Here is an 18503-nt window from a genome sequence, read left to right as displayed (position 1 = left end):
ATAATTTTTAATATTAATTTATTTTTAATTAATAAGGGTAAAAAAAATTTAATTTTAAAGTATACAAATATTCATAATTTTCAATTGTGTAATAACTCCCAGCCATTGTTAAATACTGTATCAATAAATAATTTTTAAAAGTTTTTTTTTTGCATGAAATTACCATAAAATTATCAATTTTTACTCAAATACAGAATAATTGTGTTTTTTAAAGAATGTATTTCAGAAAGAATAATATGTATTTTTTTCAGAGAAAATAAAAATTTCAATTTCAAGTTTTTTGAAAACAACTTAGCTACAATATTTCATAAAATGTCATTAATAACTGAACAAATTTAGCTCTCTAAGTCTACGTCTGCTTAAAAATGTATAATCTTCAAAAATATGTTGTTGGTATGTTTTAAAACTATTTTCTTCAAAACATTTTATTTTAACAATAATTAGATACTATTTCAAACTATGATAAAGCTTCATTTAAATATGTAAAATAATAATATATTAATATTTCTCTATAATAAAATAATTTTAAGTCCTATCAGTCATTATTTTTATCACTTTCTATTTGTCAGTCATAATCATTCAGGCATTTGTTAAAGAATTGGGATCTTCGATATTAACATTAGTAACATAATTGGGATCTGCAATATTTGTAACATCAGCATTAGTTAGATGATTCGGGTCATAAATATTAGATTCATCAACACTTGTAACAGAATTGGGATCCTCAATATTTGAGCTCATAGAATTGTCAACAATCAATGTTTCTTGGGTAGTGATTGAATCATAATCAATTACACCTTTGAGATTCTTTTCAACTTCATCACTTACGCAATCACTATTTCCAGAAGTATTGGGCAAAGCTTCATTTTCACTACCCTTTTGGCCACCACGGTCCTTTGGAAAATTTTCATTATTCCTTTGGTCTCCTTGGTTCTTTGAAAAATTTTCACTATTCTTTTGGTCTTCTTGATCCTTTGAAAAATTTTCAAAACCTTTAGAGCTTTTGCGAGTTGTTTCCTGTGGCTCATCAATTGATTTAACAGTGAACATTATGCCTAAATCATCTTTCGTTGGCAATATAGTCTCCAGAGACTGAGTTATGTTTTTCGAATCTAGTTTGTATTCAAATTTCTTGAATTCCAGGGTTGTAATTCCCAAAACTTGAGAAATATTTTCAGGAGGAAAGAGACATGCTAAGCATTTATTGAAATGTGGAATTAAATCAGATAATATAAGAAAACAAAATTTATTAAAATTGTTAAGCTCTACATCACTCATGTTGCGTAATTGCTTGGAATGGTAAGACACAATTGTATTGACAAAGCGGTTCAAAGATTTCGATAAGGCGCTCGTTACATCAGAAGCTATGGCAAAAGAGCAACACAATTTCAGCTCGTTTAAAGCTCCGAGTATGTCATTACAGTATTGAGCCAAGGGATAAAAATCTAATAAGCCTAAAGGAGGTTGCAACGATTCCTCCGCCGTGTTCGTAACTAAGAAAAGAGTATTGGTGTATGTTGAAAAATCATGCGCTTCAAAGCACTTTTCGCACTTAAATGTTAAAGCCTCTAGATTTGAACAGAACTTTTGTAATGAAACTGACTGAAACAGGGGAACTAAGAGAGGACGAAAGTCTATGCCGACGCGACTGAACGACAATCCGAAATACATGCACTGGGCTAACACGGAATCAACTCTGCCACCCAAATTGCTTGAAATGTCACTTTTCAAGATACGTAAAAAAGTTTGTATTTTCCAGGTAATCCAACTTTGGAAGATGGCACAATTTCCTTTCAAATCTTCTCTAACGAGAAGTAGCGGGTCTTCATCAGAAAAAATGGCTCGGTATTGTGTCGTAATATCAAACAAATGAACTCTGCTGCTTTCTATTACTTTCATGACATGATCGTAAGGATTGCTTTTATCGATATCTGCTATCACCTTCTGAAACCATGTATCTCTAGCTTGCAAGAACTTGATACGCAATTCATACTCATTAAAGGCATCCATTCTTCTTAGATAACCAACAACTTTAAGACATTCAGGGAGTTGAATGTTGGTACGCAATCTAGAAAGTAAATGATTCAGCATCGATGTTACCGATACCTTAACATCTTCAACAATACTTTTGATCAAAAAAATATCAGAATGCTTCTTTTCCAATCTTTTGACATAAGTAGAAAGTTCCAAGGCTTCATCATAATAACCATTTTTAACATAATTATCCATCAATTGCGGCATCTCCAGAAATTCAAGCAGTTGAGGATGTTTTGATAGGGTAGATGAGGCCTGATGCCATCTTGCGCTGATTTTTTGAGAATCTTTAGCGAATGTGCTGCATTTTGAACTGAAGTTAGGTAACTTGTCCAGCAAAAGGTTCAGTCTAGTTTCGATGATGTTGAAATCTTGAAATATTTTATGGGAGCATTCAGCCGCTTGAATGAATGTTTTGTAATTATGAAAGGCTAAATCTTGAGTTTGTTCTAACAGTGCTACTTTTTGTTCGGTTAACTTTTCTGGCTCATGGTTTAAGTGTTGGATTCCCAGACCTCCAAGATCCGATAAGTATAACAACACGTCAGGATTGTCTCTCCAAGTTTCTTGGAACGATTCAGGCAGTACACGGAGAACCTCATCGTAGTCAGCTGCACTATGATCGTCTGACATTTTCACAATAAACAAGAAAATAAATTGCAGAAAACTCTATAAATGCATAGTGAAAAATTTGTAATCTCGGTTATTCACGAAGTTACAGCTCAATGTAAACATATACGTAAACCAGTAAACAAAGAGCTTTTTTAAAATATGGTACTATGAATATCTCTTAACCGTTTCAAACAGTTTTAGTTCGTAAATGCTTTAAAAACTGGCTATTGAAGGAGCAGATCAAATCTAAAAGTTAGAACTGTGTAATAATAATCATTTAAAGCACCAAATCGATAACGATTATATTTTTCACTTTTGTTCAACTAGTTTTGTTTTTAAAGGAAATTCTTTCTTAATAATCAAGATCTAATCATATACAGAGACTTATATTGCTAGAAATTTATAAATAAATACTGTTTTGGGATCACTAAGAAATAAAATCAATTATTAAATTAAAATTTTTTTTAAATTTCCTCACAGTTTTGATTTGTAAATTGGCATCATGTCAGCTCTTCGTATTTCTAAAATTTTTATGTGTTCGTGATGTTTATAGTAAAAAAGTATTTCCTATATTTTTTTATATAATCCATACACAGATTCATATCTGATGCGATTAAATTTTTGAAAAAAATCTCATTGAACTCTTTAAAGAACACAAGTGGGAAATCGGCTGTTTTCTAGGAAAAAACTCACAAAAATCAGACGTACACTAACTATGCATTCTATGATACAAATCTTAGAAGATATATTGTAAAAACTTGCTGTCCTTTTTTGTAACTTTTTATTAGCTGTAACAAACTCTGATAAGACTGTGATTTAATTGTATCCAGATATATTTATATGGCCAACCGGTTGACGGATGATGAGCTTCGCGAATCGCTCAAAGAGTATGGGGAGGATGTCGGGCCCATCACACCCACTACACGTTCGACATGGGAGAGGAGACTGAATAATTTTCGTAAATCCAAGGGTTTAAACCGTAAATCCACTCTCAATGCATTCAGTTCTGATGATAGTGAAATTGAGAACTCTACCTCTAGTACCCGCAGGAGCAAGAGAACTTCACTGAACTCTTCATACTCCCCTAGTGCATCATCATTCGATGATAATACCTTTAAAAAGCCCACATCTCCCTCATTCACAGTTCAAGGCCGACATTTAGAAAAACCTAACCATCTTAAAAACCAAAATTTTCTTAGTAAGCTGAATAAGAATGTAGCGAGATCAACATTCGATGTAGAAACGTCAGATTCGGATTTTGATTCCGATTTTTCCCCACTTTTTAAAACCTCTAGACGGACACGTAAGAAATCGAGTAGAAATTCTACGACGACAGATTTTAAAGATGCATCTCCATCACGGAATTCACAGATGCCAGTGAACAGTTTTCGAGGTAAACCTCCTCTTGATTCTACATGGCAGCCTAGTTCGTCTGAAAGTAGATTTCATCATTATAATTCAACTGTAAACAGATTAAAACCAGGTACACATTCTTTAGAAATTTGCTCTTTTTATTTGCTTACATTGTGTTATGAAATTCCTCAGTGAAATCCTAGAATAGCCCACCTCTTTTTGAAATCTCGCCAAGTTGGCAATTATTACTTGGATCAACACTGCTTTTTGATTATTAGAAGAAAAAAATTAATTATTGCAAATTTATTATAATATTTAATAATTGAACTCATTTAGGGCATTAATATGTTTTTGAAATTGAATTTTGATTCATACGCCATTCAATTATCGCTCTCTTACCTTTTGGGGGATATTTTCGTATCGTATCTAGATGTTTGCCTGGGGGTGGCTACGAGTTATACCTTTCGAGTTGGTCCCTTTCTATGATGTTTTTTTAAGTACTCGCGGGCCACTGACCGGAAGTTTCTAAGACTTGGCGAATATTCTGCCACAGATCACCATGCTGAAATCTCCCCACCTTTTGCATGCATTAAAGTTAAAAATTCACTAGTCAGTTTGCTCGTCATTTTCAACCAGTACCACACAAAAAAATTTACAAAAGGAAATAATGGTAATAAATGAAATAATGGTTGAAAAATTAAGTATAATGACCATTCTAACAGCAAGAGATCGTAAGCATAAATGGCGAAAAAAAATAAACCCTTTTACCTCTTTTCTAACGAAATCCAAATTTCGTAAAAAAACATATCAAATAACCAATCAGGTTTAAAAAATTTTGGTGGTGTGATTGGAAGTTCAAAATAATCTCCCTGAAATATATTCCGGAAACCTAGTTTGGCGAGATTTAAAAAAATCGCCATGGGGTGGGCTATTCTAGAATCCATCCAACTCCTCTACTGAAGCTCCTGTAAAATGGAGTATGAACATTGTAAGGGAAAACTATAATTAGTTGCTAAAAAGATTTTTAATCTATCTTTTACTTTTTTTTTTATTATTTAGCATAAATAAAAGCCATTCTAAAATAAAAAATTTTAAAACAAATTAGTCTTACATTTTTGAAAATATTTTTTTAGAGTTAAAATTTTATTAATCTAAAACTTCCTTATAATCTGGGAGATTACCGTATTGTGATCCATGGCAGAATAATTGCTGTGGTTAAATCCAGATGGTTAACATAAATAATTATGATAGTCCCTTCAATTCCGCGGTAATGAGGTTCGAGTTCGACTGTATTTTAATTTCTACCCCCCCCCCCAAACAAAAAAACACTGCATGTTGGTTGTAATATTTATTACTCTGTTGCATAGGAGACACCATATTTTTAACTAAAACTCGAGAAATATTTTACTTAAAATAATGATTTTTTTGTTACATTGAATGACTTTAATGGTAACATTATCGTACGGCTGTAATGGCACTGTGATTAAAGCACTGGTCTGTCATTGTGAAAAGCTGGGGTTCGATCCCCAGTGGCGGCTTGAAGCCCCCCCCCCATCTTCAGATCGATGTGTACCAAGACAAGAGTCAGGGAAGTAAATGCGGCCTGTGCACAGTGCTGACCACATTGCCCAAATCACGCTGTTCATCACAAAATTGTGTGGTCTTTATAATTCCTCACCTACTTGGCCCAAAATGGGAATGTTTGACTCTTATTATAGAATGGTTTAAAAAATATTCTTTTATAAAATTTTAACAATCGTATTTTTTCTTTTTTTTGTCAGTAACAATTTAGTATTTTAATTTTTTTTTCTCTTCAACTTGTGTAGATCAAAATTAAAACTCTATAACTATAGAAAACAGTAATTTCATTTTAGACAATTAATGCCAAGTGCCACAGAGAGTAATAATTACTTATATCTTAGATTCCCTGTGGCAGAATTTTCTTGGGATTTCTGCGACAAACTTCTCTAGCACTAATATCTTTCTGCAAGATGCTTTTTATAATAACAAGTACGCATGTTACTAATTGAATTTGAAGTAACAGAAACGTTGCATTCACAATAAAAAACTCTTTTGAATAAAATAAAAATCGTATTTAATTTTTAAATTATTATGTAATGTTTCATTTTCATATTATTCTAATACAATGCCGAGATTCTCCCATTTTGTACGAAGAAAACACACTAATTATTTCCTTATTCGCATTTCGTAAAACATCTCATAAAAAAAAATTACAAATCTTGTAATCCGTAGCAGTGACTTCTGAAAACAAGATCGACGACGAAATCACGCTGATCGGACTCTTCAAGAGGGGGGGGGGATACTAAATGCTTGTTTCGTTTCGAGATCCAGTTGTTGTAATAAATAATATCGTATTTAAAATGTAGGATTTTAAAAACTGTGTGAAATAAATGACCCCCCCCCCAAAAAAAAAAAAAAAACGATAGAATCATTGTTTTAAAAATTAAATATTCATAAGCACGATTGGAATTCCCCATATTGTCAGATATATATCGGGATACTTAAAAATCACGGGAAAATCAATATCATTAAACTGAAAGTGAGAGCGTCAAAAAGAGATTATTTAATAGCGCAATTTAAATTTTACGTGTAGAAATAATATTGACTGAAAAATAACAGGAATTTTAAAAATCTCATGGAACTCAGTAGCATAGCACATGTAATAAAAAAGCCGAAAAACGGTGAAATCGTCACAGCAAAAGTAAATAATTGATTTCAGTTTCGAGTATAATTAAATTGTATTAAAAACATCGGGATTTGTTTCTTTTGAAAATGTGAAAATAGAGCGTGGATTAACAAGAATATCGGCGCAATATAAGCGTGTCTAAAGAATGATTTCTGGAGGGAAAAAATCGTTCAACATTTCTGCAGAAAAGAATTTTCTTTATTATTCTATATTTTTCACTCTTAAATTAGAATAGAAAAATCAGGAACATTTCCTTCCTCTCTGATGTGCTAAAAAGGTATCTTTTAAGTATAATTTTAGAGAAAAAAAAATTCTGCAGAAAGAAAACTAAAATTCCTTTCTTCCTAACAGAAAATTCTTTCTGCGAGAACTCAGCAACATTCTGCGACAATGTCGCTGTGTCGCCGCGATTCTGCCACGGGGCTTAGATTTATAATAAAATATCATAAATTAAAATGAGTATAAATCACATGAATTAGACCTCATAAGAACTTAAAGAATAAATTCAACTTTTTTTTCCAAGTCCGACATTAAGCTTATTATAAACTAAACTCAGTGGCACGACAGCCCATCACAGTTTTCTTGACCTAGGGCTCTGGGGTGCTGGAGCAGATGTTCCGATTTAGGTGGTCAGCCGAATGCGGAACCCCCAGTGTTTAGTTCCCAAGCATGCTTGGTACTCATTTATCGACCCACTGAAGGGATGAAAGTCTGAGTGAACCTTGCCTGGCCCAAGGATTGAACAAGGGACCTGTGGCACGGGAGTGTGAAGCACTACCACTCAGCCACCGGGCGTCTTAACACATTCGCTGCTACTAAAAAGGATATTTCCATCCTCCGAAGCCGGTTTACAAAACAGGGTTTTAATGGTTTAAATGTTCCTTATATTTTACTAAGAAAACCAGAAAAACAAAGAAACATATTATTTTTCTGTTTAGAGAGCGTTTTTTCCCCCCGACGCTCTAGAGCGTCAGTGACACACAGACCAAACCTGTTTTCGTGAGTGCCACTGACGCTCCAGGGCGTCTTATCAATATTCTCAGAAATTACTGGCATATTGCATAAAATAGCAGTTTAAAAGGAATAAAATGGAATACCATTCAAGTATATGCAGTACCATTTATGAAACAATACTGAAAATATTTACAAATAATAAGCACAATATACAGATATTGGTAGTCACAATCACACACACAAAAAAATTCAAACAAAAGTTTTGAAAACCAACCACAAAAAATAAAAAAATAATGCTTCACTGTGCCGAAACAACCTATCTGTTCCAACTCCCAAAGCCACTCTAAACCCAGAGCATATAACTTATAGTCGGTTGACACGCTCGCGTGACGTCAGCATACCAGGAGGTTTCGCTCTGACGCGTCAGTGGCAGCGAACGTGTTAAGCTTATTATTCACTCTTAAATTTTCTGTGTTTGTTTTGTAGATATTTTATTTGATAATAGAACCTAGCTGCTTTCATATATTATTTTATTAATTTTTTTCTATGCAGTTTAGTTGAAAAACTTAGCATGCGAAGGAGATTTTTTTTTCATGTGTTCTTATTTAATTTTCAGAGAAAAGATTTAAATCAAAATAAAGCAAATAGGTAAAATTTTACCAGCTAAGTTATCAGGACTTGGTCTGAAAACATGCTGCATAGCGTTTTTAAAAAGTGCTTAAAGGTACTTATTTTCGACTTTCATTTTTTAAAAGCCCGTAAAGGTGCTTTTTTCATTGGGTGTTTTTAAAAAATATTTAATTTTCCCTTTTCGAAAATGATATATATATTTTTTTATCATGTCAATTTAGCATTTATTATGCTAAAGTGTTGCTCTCCACATTGTTCTATTCAACGTTTTCACAATCTATTTAGGCATTCTGTCGGTCCATAGCGTATGAAAGCACCAATAATTTTACATGTTAGATGAAATCCTTGAAAGTCCACATGTGCGCCTACTGAGCTCGGGGGTTTGGTGAGATTCTTGCACTCTCATGTGCAACTCCGCTGCATTTTGCAAGATATTCTCAATTTCAGGCTTCATTTTCCACCCTCTGATATCGAACCGAAAAACCTCTTCATCTTTTTACAATGGCTAATATAATCAAGAAAATAGTTCTCAGTCAGAAATTGGTTATTTTATCATGATCATGTAAAATCTTTGAAAATTATTTTGCATTTTATTAATGTATACAGTGCTTAAAAATATTTTTTGAGTGCTTAAAAAGTACTTTATTGGTGCTTATATTTTGTTTAAAGTTTTGACTATGCACCCTGGAAAAGCATCACCTAATTAATTTTATTTTTATGAACCTGAAACTATTAATCACCAGTGCTTCTATTGTGCTATCTTAAATTTTTAAAATTTAATTTTTATTTTTTAGAATCAGAATTTCTGTTTGATAGCAACAATAATAATATCTAAGGAAATCATTGTTCAATATTACATATTTAAAGAAATAAAAGTGCAGAACGTAATTTTCCAATTTAATTTTTTTATTTTGCATTTTGTTTTGATTAATCTGTTTTACAATTTATTTTTAAAACTTAATAATTAGAATATATCTCAATCATAAATTAAGTTCATTCATTCATTCATCATCATCATCATAGTTGGCCGTATCATCATGATAATTGGTTATTGTATTGTTATTACTTATTCAAATCACTTGTGCCATCTAATTCATTCTATTTATTTTTATGTATTTAATATATTATCAGGTTGTTAATGAATTTGTACATTAGAAGACAATTGCAAATACAAGTTAAATCTTAATATCCAATTATTGTCTTTATTTACACCAAGTACTCAGCAAAATCTTTCTCTCAAATTTTGTGATACAATTTTCCTCCAGTTTTGTCATTGTCCAAACTGCAGAAACATATTTCAAGACCGGTGTGACAAGAGTTTTGTAAATTAAAAACTTTGTTTTTCTAGAAAGAAATCTAGATTTAATTAATCTTCTCAGCCCATAAACAGCCCTTTTCGCCAGATAAGTTCATTAATATAGGGCTGATTTTACTTGTTCTGATACTCTAGATACTTTGATATCTGTTCCGTAATCCTCCATCGCAAAGCCCCTTTCATAGTTTGGTAGTTAATATAGGATCTTGCTCTGTAACATATTTGTCTATATTACCTGTAAATTCGGTAAAAGGTAGGAAATTTTTCATTTTTAATCCAAAAATCTTGTAAGGTCAGAGAGTTTGATTTAAAGAAAGCCAAACATACAATGTTTGCATCAGCATTTTCCTCTGAACACTTTTTCTGTGTGAGATCTTCATTTTCTCCATTTGATATTCTTGATTTCATTTAATATACTATGATTTGCTCTCTTGATTTAATATGGACTGTTAATATATAAATTTATTTTTTCACGGTTTATTATTATAGAAAATTTTATTCTTAATGAATTTAGTATCTTCCAATATATTTTTGCTGTCTTATTTTCACTTTCCGTTATGTTTATATCTTTAATTTATTATTTTGTTTATTATAAAGATAGCAATATTATTTTTTTCTATCTATGATGCATTTCTATTGTCTGTTTTATATTCCATATTTCTTTGTATTGTGGAGTTTTATGTACTTTAAATTAAAATAAAATATATAATATAATATATAATATAATATATAATATAATATATAAATGGTAAATATTCATTTTTGGTGATTTACAATATTGTTTGTCCATTTCATATTGCAATATTAGACTACAATGACAACTTCACTTTAAAACAAATTTTTATAGTTAGACTATTTGTAACCTGACATAGAGGAAGATCTAAACTTTGATGGGTTGATAATATTGAAAATGATTTTTCCTTTTCTATATATTAAAAATTGTTGAACAATTATATCAAGAAGAAATGCTTTGAGAGCTCTCAAGAAGAAGGCCTTGGTTCATACTGAGTGCAAAGCTATGAATTGCACATTTCCATATTTATTGTAACTTTAAGTTTGTATGAGGATTGAGATGCATATAAATGTCTTTAATTGCTTTACTTTTCAATTGTTGTCATACTCCAAGTAAAACAAGGGTAGAATATGGTACTCAATAATTCATAAAAAAAAGTTTCTTTTATAAATTAATTAAATATTTGAATTTTAAGACAGTTATTGAATAAGTTATTGCGTTTTTAAGTTTAAAATATAAGCTCCAAGAATTTAATTTCAATGTTTTTCTTCTTCTTTAGATGATATATTTCTATTTTATTTTCATTGCCTGTATAGTGTTTTGCTATAAAATAATTTTAATGCAGTTATACATTGTTAAAATTTATTTTTATTAATATTTCAACTAAATGGTTTGCTAATTATTAATTAAAGTTCTTGAAGCATCTTTTAAAAGAATTCAATTTAATTTGAAAACAAAAAATTTTTGATTCAAATCGAATAAATATATATTTTTTTTAAAAAATTACAAACTTTACTTAAAATGTTGCTTTTTTTGTAGATCACATAGTAGGTCAAAGCTATCATACCAATGGATACCTTTCGAGCACTCTAACAAATGGTGAATTAAATGAAGAAAGAGTGGAAGAAGGGTCACCCACCAATTACTCTCATTGTATATCCAGTTTATACTAATTATTAAATTTATAATGCTAATTATTAGCTAAAGTTTTTGAAGCATCTCATAAAGAAAATTCAATTTAAAAAAAGTATTTGATTCGAATCAAATAAATATATTTAAAAAAATTTTTTTTTTTTTTTAGAACTTTACTCAAAATGTTACGTTTTTTGTAGATCACATAGTAGGTCAAAGCTATCATACCAACGGATATCTTTCGAACACTCTAACAAATGGGGAATTAAATGAAGAAAGAGTGGAAGAAGGATCATCCACCAATTACTCTCATTGTATATCCTGGTTTATACTGTTTGGAGCCGCTACATTTTTCATTGTCATTGGAATACTGTATGTCATGGAGTTGCAAAAGAACACACACTTGGCTGGTAAAAGTAGTATGTCTCTCTCTTTCTTTTTTGTAGATATGAATATTTCTTATTGTGCTTAAATTTAAAGTAATGTTATCAAATTTATTTAAGTACTATTCAGCTTAATTTAAGTACTTGGTCTTTATTTATTTAACTCAATAAACATTTTTAAAAAAAAATAAATAATATATTTATTTTTTTCTAATAACTTTATATTATTTTATTTTGCTTACTAATTCTTTATTTACGTCTTTTTCTGTTGTTTAAGAATTTGTTTACCATCCTTAAAAGGGGTATTCAGTGAAATTTTAGACCCAGCTCAGCGATTGTGTTAGTGTAATCTGATATTCAAAATTATCCTGAAAAGCATGACTTGCTAAATCTGACATGTTGTAAGGCACAAACACTGAATATATCCTCAGGCACTGTGAACCCTAACTATGCCCCTGCTGATAACATATGTAATATTTCATAGAATGTGCAACTACAAATCTTTGATCAATATGTCACAATTAAGACTTTCTATTAATGATAAAAAGTGCATGTTAATGACAGCAGCTATATCTATATATAAATTAAAATATAGAGAAAATAATGACAAGAGAAGAAAATTATTAAAAATGTATTTCAAAAGTATTTAAAAAATTTTTTTTTTTTTAGTTATCAAATTTTTTTTTTTAAAAAACCGGAAAACAAAACAAAGATAAGATATAATCTCTTCTTCAGCTCACATGATTATATCCACAGAAAGGAGTGCTTTCTAATATTGTATCAATATAGCAAAAGCAAAATATATCAATACAATAGTGTGAGGAGCACTCATAAAATTTGAAACGAAAACAGAACACATTAAGTAAAAAATATATACGATACGAACCATATCAAGCAAAAAACAGAAAATAAAATGTAAAGAAATTGCAGAACAGTACACGAAAGGAAATCTATATAGTGAGAAGTTTATATATATATATACACAGTGATGGTAAAAAAAATCCCAACACTGAGCAGGAATTTTTCTTGATAAACTAAATTTGGCAAGCTTGTTTATACAACTAAAAGATTATATCTATTCAAATTTTGCTCTTGAAGCAGAAGTTTAGACTAGTAACACCACTGTGAACATGCAAATCAAGGTTGCTTTAAATACCAGTTCTACAGTTCATAAGCTTTATTTTTTATTAAATTTTGAAATGTTGAGTTACTGTTAGTCAAGAATGCCTTTAAGAAGACGAAGAGGTTATTATCAACAGCTCTCTGACTTCGAACGTGGTCATGTAATAGGGCTGAGAGAAAGTGGATTTTCTTTCTGCGACTTTGCAGAGAGACTGGAGAAATGTATCCACTGTGCATGATTGTTGCATACCTGCCACCTCTCCTGTTTTTTTTAATGAAGACTCCTGTATTTTACCACTATCTCCTGTTTACCTGTATATTCTCAAATTTCTCCGTATTTAGTGAATAAATTTTAAAAAAATTAAACGATAAAATATCTGCTAATAACAAAAATACTTCTCTTATTCCTCAACATGCAAATCAAGTAAAATAAAATTTTAATTACAATTTTAGGCAGAAACATACGTTGTATTTTGAAAACGCTTATGCAGGAAATAATAGTCTTACATATTATTATATATGCTTAATTTTTAAAAAAATAGTGGTTGTTAAAAAGATTATAAATTAAGTTTATAAATCAGGGGTCTGTCCAGGCCGAATTTACTACCGTTTAGCGGTACCTTCACAAATTCAACTTTAGGAAAAACGGTAGTTTCACAAATTCAATTTTAAGAAAAACGGTAGTTTCACAAAATACTTTTTCTCAAAATTTTATTTTTGTATCCCTTAAGAAACGATAAATCCACATTTTTACCATATTTTTGTGTTGATTTTTAAATATAACTTTTAATTTTTCACAAATTATGTCTAAATTTTCACAAAATAGGTACCTCTCAGAAAAACCTAGACAGACCCCTGTAAATGCAAGGAATCTATAGAAAGCATTACATTTTACTACCACTTTAAATATAAAAATAAAATTTTACGCCAAATACGTAAAAGTTGGCAGGTATATATATATATATATTTATATATATATACAGTAGGGAACCGATTATCCGGAATGATTGGGACCATTGCTATTCCGGATAACTGATTTTTCCGGTTTTCTGAATCGCTACAAAAAGCCGTTTTTTTATTGTTAAACCCAAGTAAAAAAATTTTTTTTTTGGAAATAATCTTTAAAAGAAGAAAAAACGATGGACTAATACACTAATGATTATTTCCAAAATGATGGTAAGGTAAACATCTTTTAAAAAAGGAATAAAAATCCTAAAATCTTATGAGGAAAAAAAATTTTTTTTAAAAAAAATAGCGGGAAAATTTATTGAATTTCGTTCCGGTTTTTTGGTTTTCCGGTTTTCTGATTTCCGGATAACGGGTTCTGTACTGTATATATATATATATATTTTGTGGATATAATCATGTGGGCTAATGAAAAGATTATATCTTTTATTTTCCGATTTTTAAAAAAAAATTTAATCCTTTTTTATTTTTTCTTCTTGTTCTTTTTTTTTTTTTTTTTTTTTTTTTAAAATCAGTTGTTTGTTATTTTTTTTTTCATTATTATTTCTCCCCCTTTTTCATATGTCTATAATTTTCCTTTGTTTTATCTTCATTTTGAACTTATATATATATATATATATAATGGAAATTAAAACTATGCAAACAATTAAACAATTTTTCATTCTGTGTCAATAATATTCTGCATTAATTCAATCTTCTCTCCTTTTCTAGATTCAAAATTTTGTGAAAAAATGAATGAGGTAATTTTTTTTTCATATGATTTATTGAGATTGCATTGTAAAAAATTGGTTATAAGAAATTATGTTCATTTAAAACATCACTAATTCTCTAATAATCGTTTCATTGTTATTTCTTTACAAATATTTCATAATTTTAATTTTATTTCATAACCGTCGTTGAACAGCCGACCCAATTTTATGGGTTTACGACTACTAATGTTCAACTCCGTAGCCTTGTAATTTTTAACCCAATCCAGATGAAAAGAAAACTCCTGGATCGAGTATTGGGAGAAATTTGCCTTCGTGGAGGACTTTTTTGATGGAGCTAACCCGCATTTGCGTTACATGGAGAGGAAGACCACGAGAACCTCTGTGGGTAGCCTGGCGGCAAGGGGACTCTAACCCATGAACCGTCTACCACTGAGGAAAGAAACAGAGTTCAAATCCCAAAATTTCTTTGAACCTGATAACTTGCCCATCAACATGCGCAAGGAGAATGCCTCTGTGACTAAGCGTTAATGAGATCTATGTCTGAAGCTTAAAAAAATCGGTTGAATTGTTTCTGAGAAATCGGATTTTAAATATTTGTATTTTTAAAATTCGATTTCACAAGAAATATAAAATATGTTTTTGTGTCTGATTTCGTAACTTAAAATATTGTCTGCATTAATTAGCATAGTCACCCCCTCAAAGCATTAAAATTGAGTCCTAGAGCGTGAAAACCCGATCATTATTTAGATCAAAAGTTATTCAGTGTGGCGAGTCTTATGTTCTTCGCACTGTACTTTATTTCTTGCAGGATATGAAAAAGCATTGATCACATAAATATTTCATAATTTCCTTGCATTCTTTAAATCACTGACACGAAAAGCTTAGAGTTTGAAAGTTAAATGAACAAATTCATAAAAAGTGCTTTTTAGAATTAAAAAAAACTATTTCATGTAAACATGAATTTAAACTTTTTAATATCTCCTCATGTTTAACCAAGCTAATTTTTTATTAAAAATCATTTTGAATATTCGTGAAAATTAAATTCTGTAGTTAAGTTTGTCTTCTAAAAGTAGCGAAGTAGTGATTACATTTCAAAACTAGCTTGTTAGCTACATAGAAAATGTAGTTTTTCCGACCATTGTGTGAATTCATAGTTAAAAATTTAGTCTTTTTCATTCTTTTGTAAATTATTTTTGCTTTTATTGGAATGATATGTAGTTTTATGATCATATTTCTATTGATAAATAGTATTGTTACAATTATTTGGGAGGATAATTAAAATATATCTTTTAGGAGGACTGTGAAAATCTCATACTTTTATCTAGGGAGCTTCATCAGCTACTAACAACAAACGCAGGTATGTAAAAATAGAGTAATTGAAAACTTAATTTTAGTTAGAAAAATAAATTGATAAAAGGCAATTTTTTTTAAAAAAATAATAAAAATTTTTTTATTTAAAATCTAGGGGTAAAAACCAAGATCTTTTAAAACCACTTTTTACTCTATTGATTTTGATTTTATCACTCCCTTTTTTTCGCGTATTTATATTTAAAAGGAAATCATTAATATAATTTGGTATTATTTTAATTAAATAAAAATAGAATAATGGAAAACTAAATTTTTTATTGACAGTCTCGGGGTAAAAAACCAAGAGTGGTATTTTTTTGTAGCATTTTCAATTTTTTCTATTGATTTAGATTTTATCTCCCTTTTTTTTTCACTTATTAATATTTAAAAGGAAATCATTAATATAATTTTGTATTTTTTAATTCATTTATTTTGTTTTCATTTTTAGATTATTATGTTGATGTCTGGATTTTGTTTCTTAATTTAAATATCATATCTGAAAGACTGAAGTTTTAAAAAGTGATGAATTTAATCCTGCATTAGTCTTAATTATTATCACAACACAGGATGTTTCTCGAAACAAAAAAGTTTTTGAGAAGGTTGAGTTTTTAGTTTGGCAAGTACAGGATTCATATTTGTCCTTATTAAAGATATTGTCCTGATTCTCAGTATTTTGTCCTGATATTCCTGATTTCTTTTTGTTAGGTCAGAATGTATCATATCATCTAACAAGCAATTTTAAAAGAATCACTCTGATTTCTTTCTGTAGATAAGAAATACAAACTCTTTTCATCATTAGCTAATTATAGACATAATCCAAAGTCATGCTCTTCTATGGTCTTTCATTCATAGGCTACTGAAGAAGTGCAAATTTTTTATTTATCTATTTATTTTGAAATAAAAGAATCTAACTGTGCACTTGCTGAACTCCAAAATATGTCTGATTAAATATAAATACTGCAGCATTGATCATATTATGCCTCCTATTTTAGAAAATATAATAATTTTATTCATTTTTTTGTCTTTTATATTGTTTTATCGTTTTCTTACATCATTTGCTTTCTTAAATGATTACAGTTTAAAATAAAAATTTCTAGTTTTCTTTAAAAGTCTTGAAGGAAATATTTATGTTGGATTACACTTTGTTTTCAAATCATAGTAATCTGTTTAATTACTATTATTATTTTATTTTAATAAACCATGAAAGTAGTCATTGAATTTGGGAGTCATTCACTAGTTTTTGATTGTATTGTTTTGATACAGTGCTAATTTTAGTTGTTTTGTGTTGGTGTGTTTATTCAATTATAACAAAACTTAAGAATTTTTTAAAAATCATAAACACAATATGATATTTTGAATCTTCTTATAAACATTCACTATTTACTCATCATTCAGCTTTATAATCTTGTTTCAGACTTTTTTCTTCTTATAAAAAAAGAAACTCAGCATTTTTGGTGTCAAAATTTTTTCTAAATATGTCACATTGCTAATTGGAAAGTGGTGATAAAGATAAACTTATTATCATATTTAGTCATTTTTTCTCTTGTCCAACAAATTGCATTGAAAACATTGCTTTTAATTTTTTTGTACTTTTCATTTCGTTCATTGCAATCAAAAGTATTTTTAAATGTCCATTTACTTTAAGTAATAGCTTTTACTTTCTAGATAACAATGCAATGTGTTTTCTTATCATTTATTTTGTATACTTCACTGTGTAGAAAATATACTTTTAGTATGTAGATTTAGGTAATTATTCTTTAGTGTGTAAATTGTATACGATTTAGTTTTGAATTAATTTATTTTAGCATGGAAATAACTTAAGAGTTGCCAGAAAATGACAGGAATTTAAAAATCACCTGAAATAACAGGGAATTTTGAGTTTTTCTATACAAACTGGGAAAATACAGGGAATTGTATTGCTTATTTTCGTCTTTTAAAAGTGGTGACCACTCAAAGCGTGATCCATGGGATATTTAATGATGATATTTCAGCTATACTAAACTATTTCATTTACTATAGCATTATTTGTTTTTAGTATGTTAAGTTGTTCCTTATTTCTTTAAGTTTTTCCAGCTATGAAAACTAGTACAATTAGCCTAATATAGCTCCCTCAAAAGCACAGTGATAGTGTGTTTCCTCATAACAAGGATGAGATTTTTCCGCTTTTTAGCGGATTTCCGCCTTTTTTGCTTTTGTCTCTCGAATTTCAGCCTTTTTATCAAAAACTCTGATTCTCTAAAAGTTTCAGTTTTTTGAGTAAATATTCCATTTTTCTGAAAATTCAACCGTTGAAATGAAATAAATATATTTATTTCCGATTTTCAAAGATAAACAGAAAATTGAAACTACGTAGCTGCCAACCCTTCCGCATTTTTAATTATTTTAGCTATTTTCTCCGCTTTTACGAGCAGAAAATAAGATTTTTCGCATTTTTACCCGTCCTCCAGATAGCTCGAATTTTCGCTTATCCATGCGATTTCAATATTATACATTTCAATTCTCATTTGCCAGATTTAAAAATGCAATGTCACGATTTGTATTTACGTGTTTTTAAAATCCTATGCAGCGACTCGTATTCACGCAAGTTTCAAACCCAATATGTGGTTGTAATATCAAACATCAATTTTCGTAATTACACACGATTTAAAAATTAGGCTTTGCATTCATATCCACGCGTTACAGAAATTATCAACCGTGATTCAATATTTTCACATTTTTAAAATCC

The 18503-nt window shown here is 29.7% G+C and overlaps 2 protein-coding genes across 5 annotated transcripts in view; one reads left to right on the top strand and one right to left on the bottom strand.

Annotated features, from left to right (window-relative positions):
- Positions 1-409: 409 nt before the first annotated feature.
- On the bottom strand, positions 410-2927 carry Cog8 (conserved oligomeric Golgi complex subunit 8). Its single transcript, XM_016072661.5, has one exon. The coding sequence runs from the start codon at positions 2665-2667 to the stop codon at positions 580-582; it is 2088 nt and encodes a 695-aa protein (XP_015928147.2). The 5' UTR covers positions 2668-2927; the 3' UTR covers positions 410-579.
- A 17-nt stretch (positions 2928-2944) lies between these two features.
- LOC107455173 (inner nuclear membrane protein Man1) overlaps positions 2945-18503 on the top strand; it is a 45715-nt gene continuing 30156 nt past the window's right edge. The window contains exons 1-5 of one of the 4 annotated variants that reach the window (XM_043052214.3): positions 3162-4129; positions 11158-11271; positions 11451-11669; positions 14433-14461; positions 15725-15788. In XM_043052214.3, coding sequence (XP_042908148.1) covers positions 3487-4129; positions 11158-11271; positions 11451-11669; positions 14433-14461; positions 15725-15788 — 1069 coding nt within the window. In that variant the 5' untranslated portion in view covers positions 3162-3486. Of the gene's footprint in view, positions 4130-11157; positions 11272-11450; positions 11670-14432; positions 14462-15724; positions 15789-18503 lie in introns of all 4 variants that reach the window. The other 3 variants (XM_043052215.3, XM_043052216.3, XM_043052217.3) reach the window with 3 other exon arrangements.

This window comes from Parasteatoda tepidariorum, chromosome 7 (genome assembly GCF_982258835.1).
Source record: "Parasteatoda tepidariorum strain Cologne lab strain chromosome 7, Ptep-v5.0, whole genome shotgun sequence".
NCBI classification, from domain to species: domain Eukaryota; kingdom Metazoa; phylum Arthropoda; class Arachnida; order Araneae; family Theridiidae; genus Parasteatoda; species Parasteatoda tepidariorum.
Note: the sequence above shows the minus strand (reverse complement) of the source record. Positions and strands in the feature narration are given on the sequence as shown.

Coding starts and splice junctions, on each gene's coding strand:
- Cog8 (XM_016072661.5), bottom strand. CDS start 2,667: ATGTCAGACGATCATAGTGCAGCTGACTACGATGAGGTTCTCCGTGTA.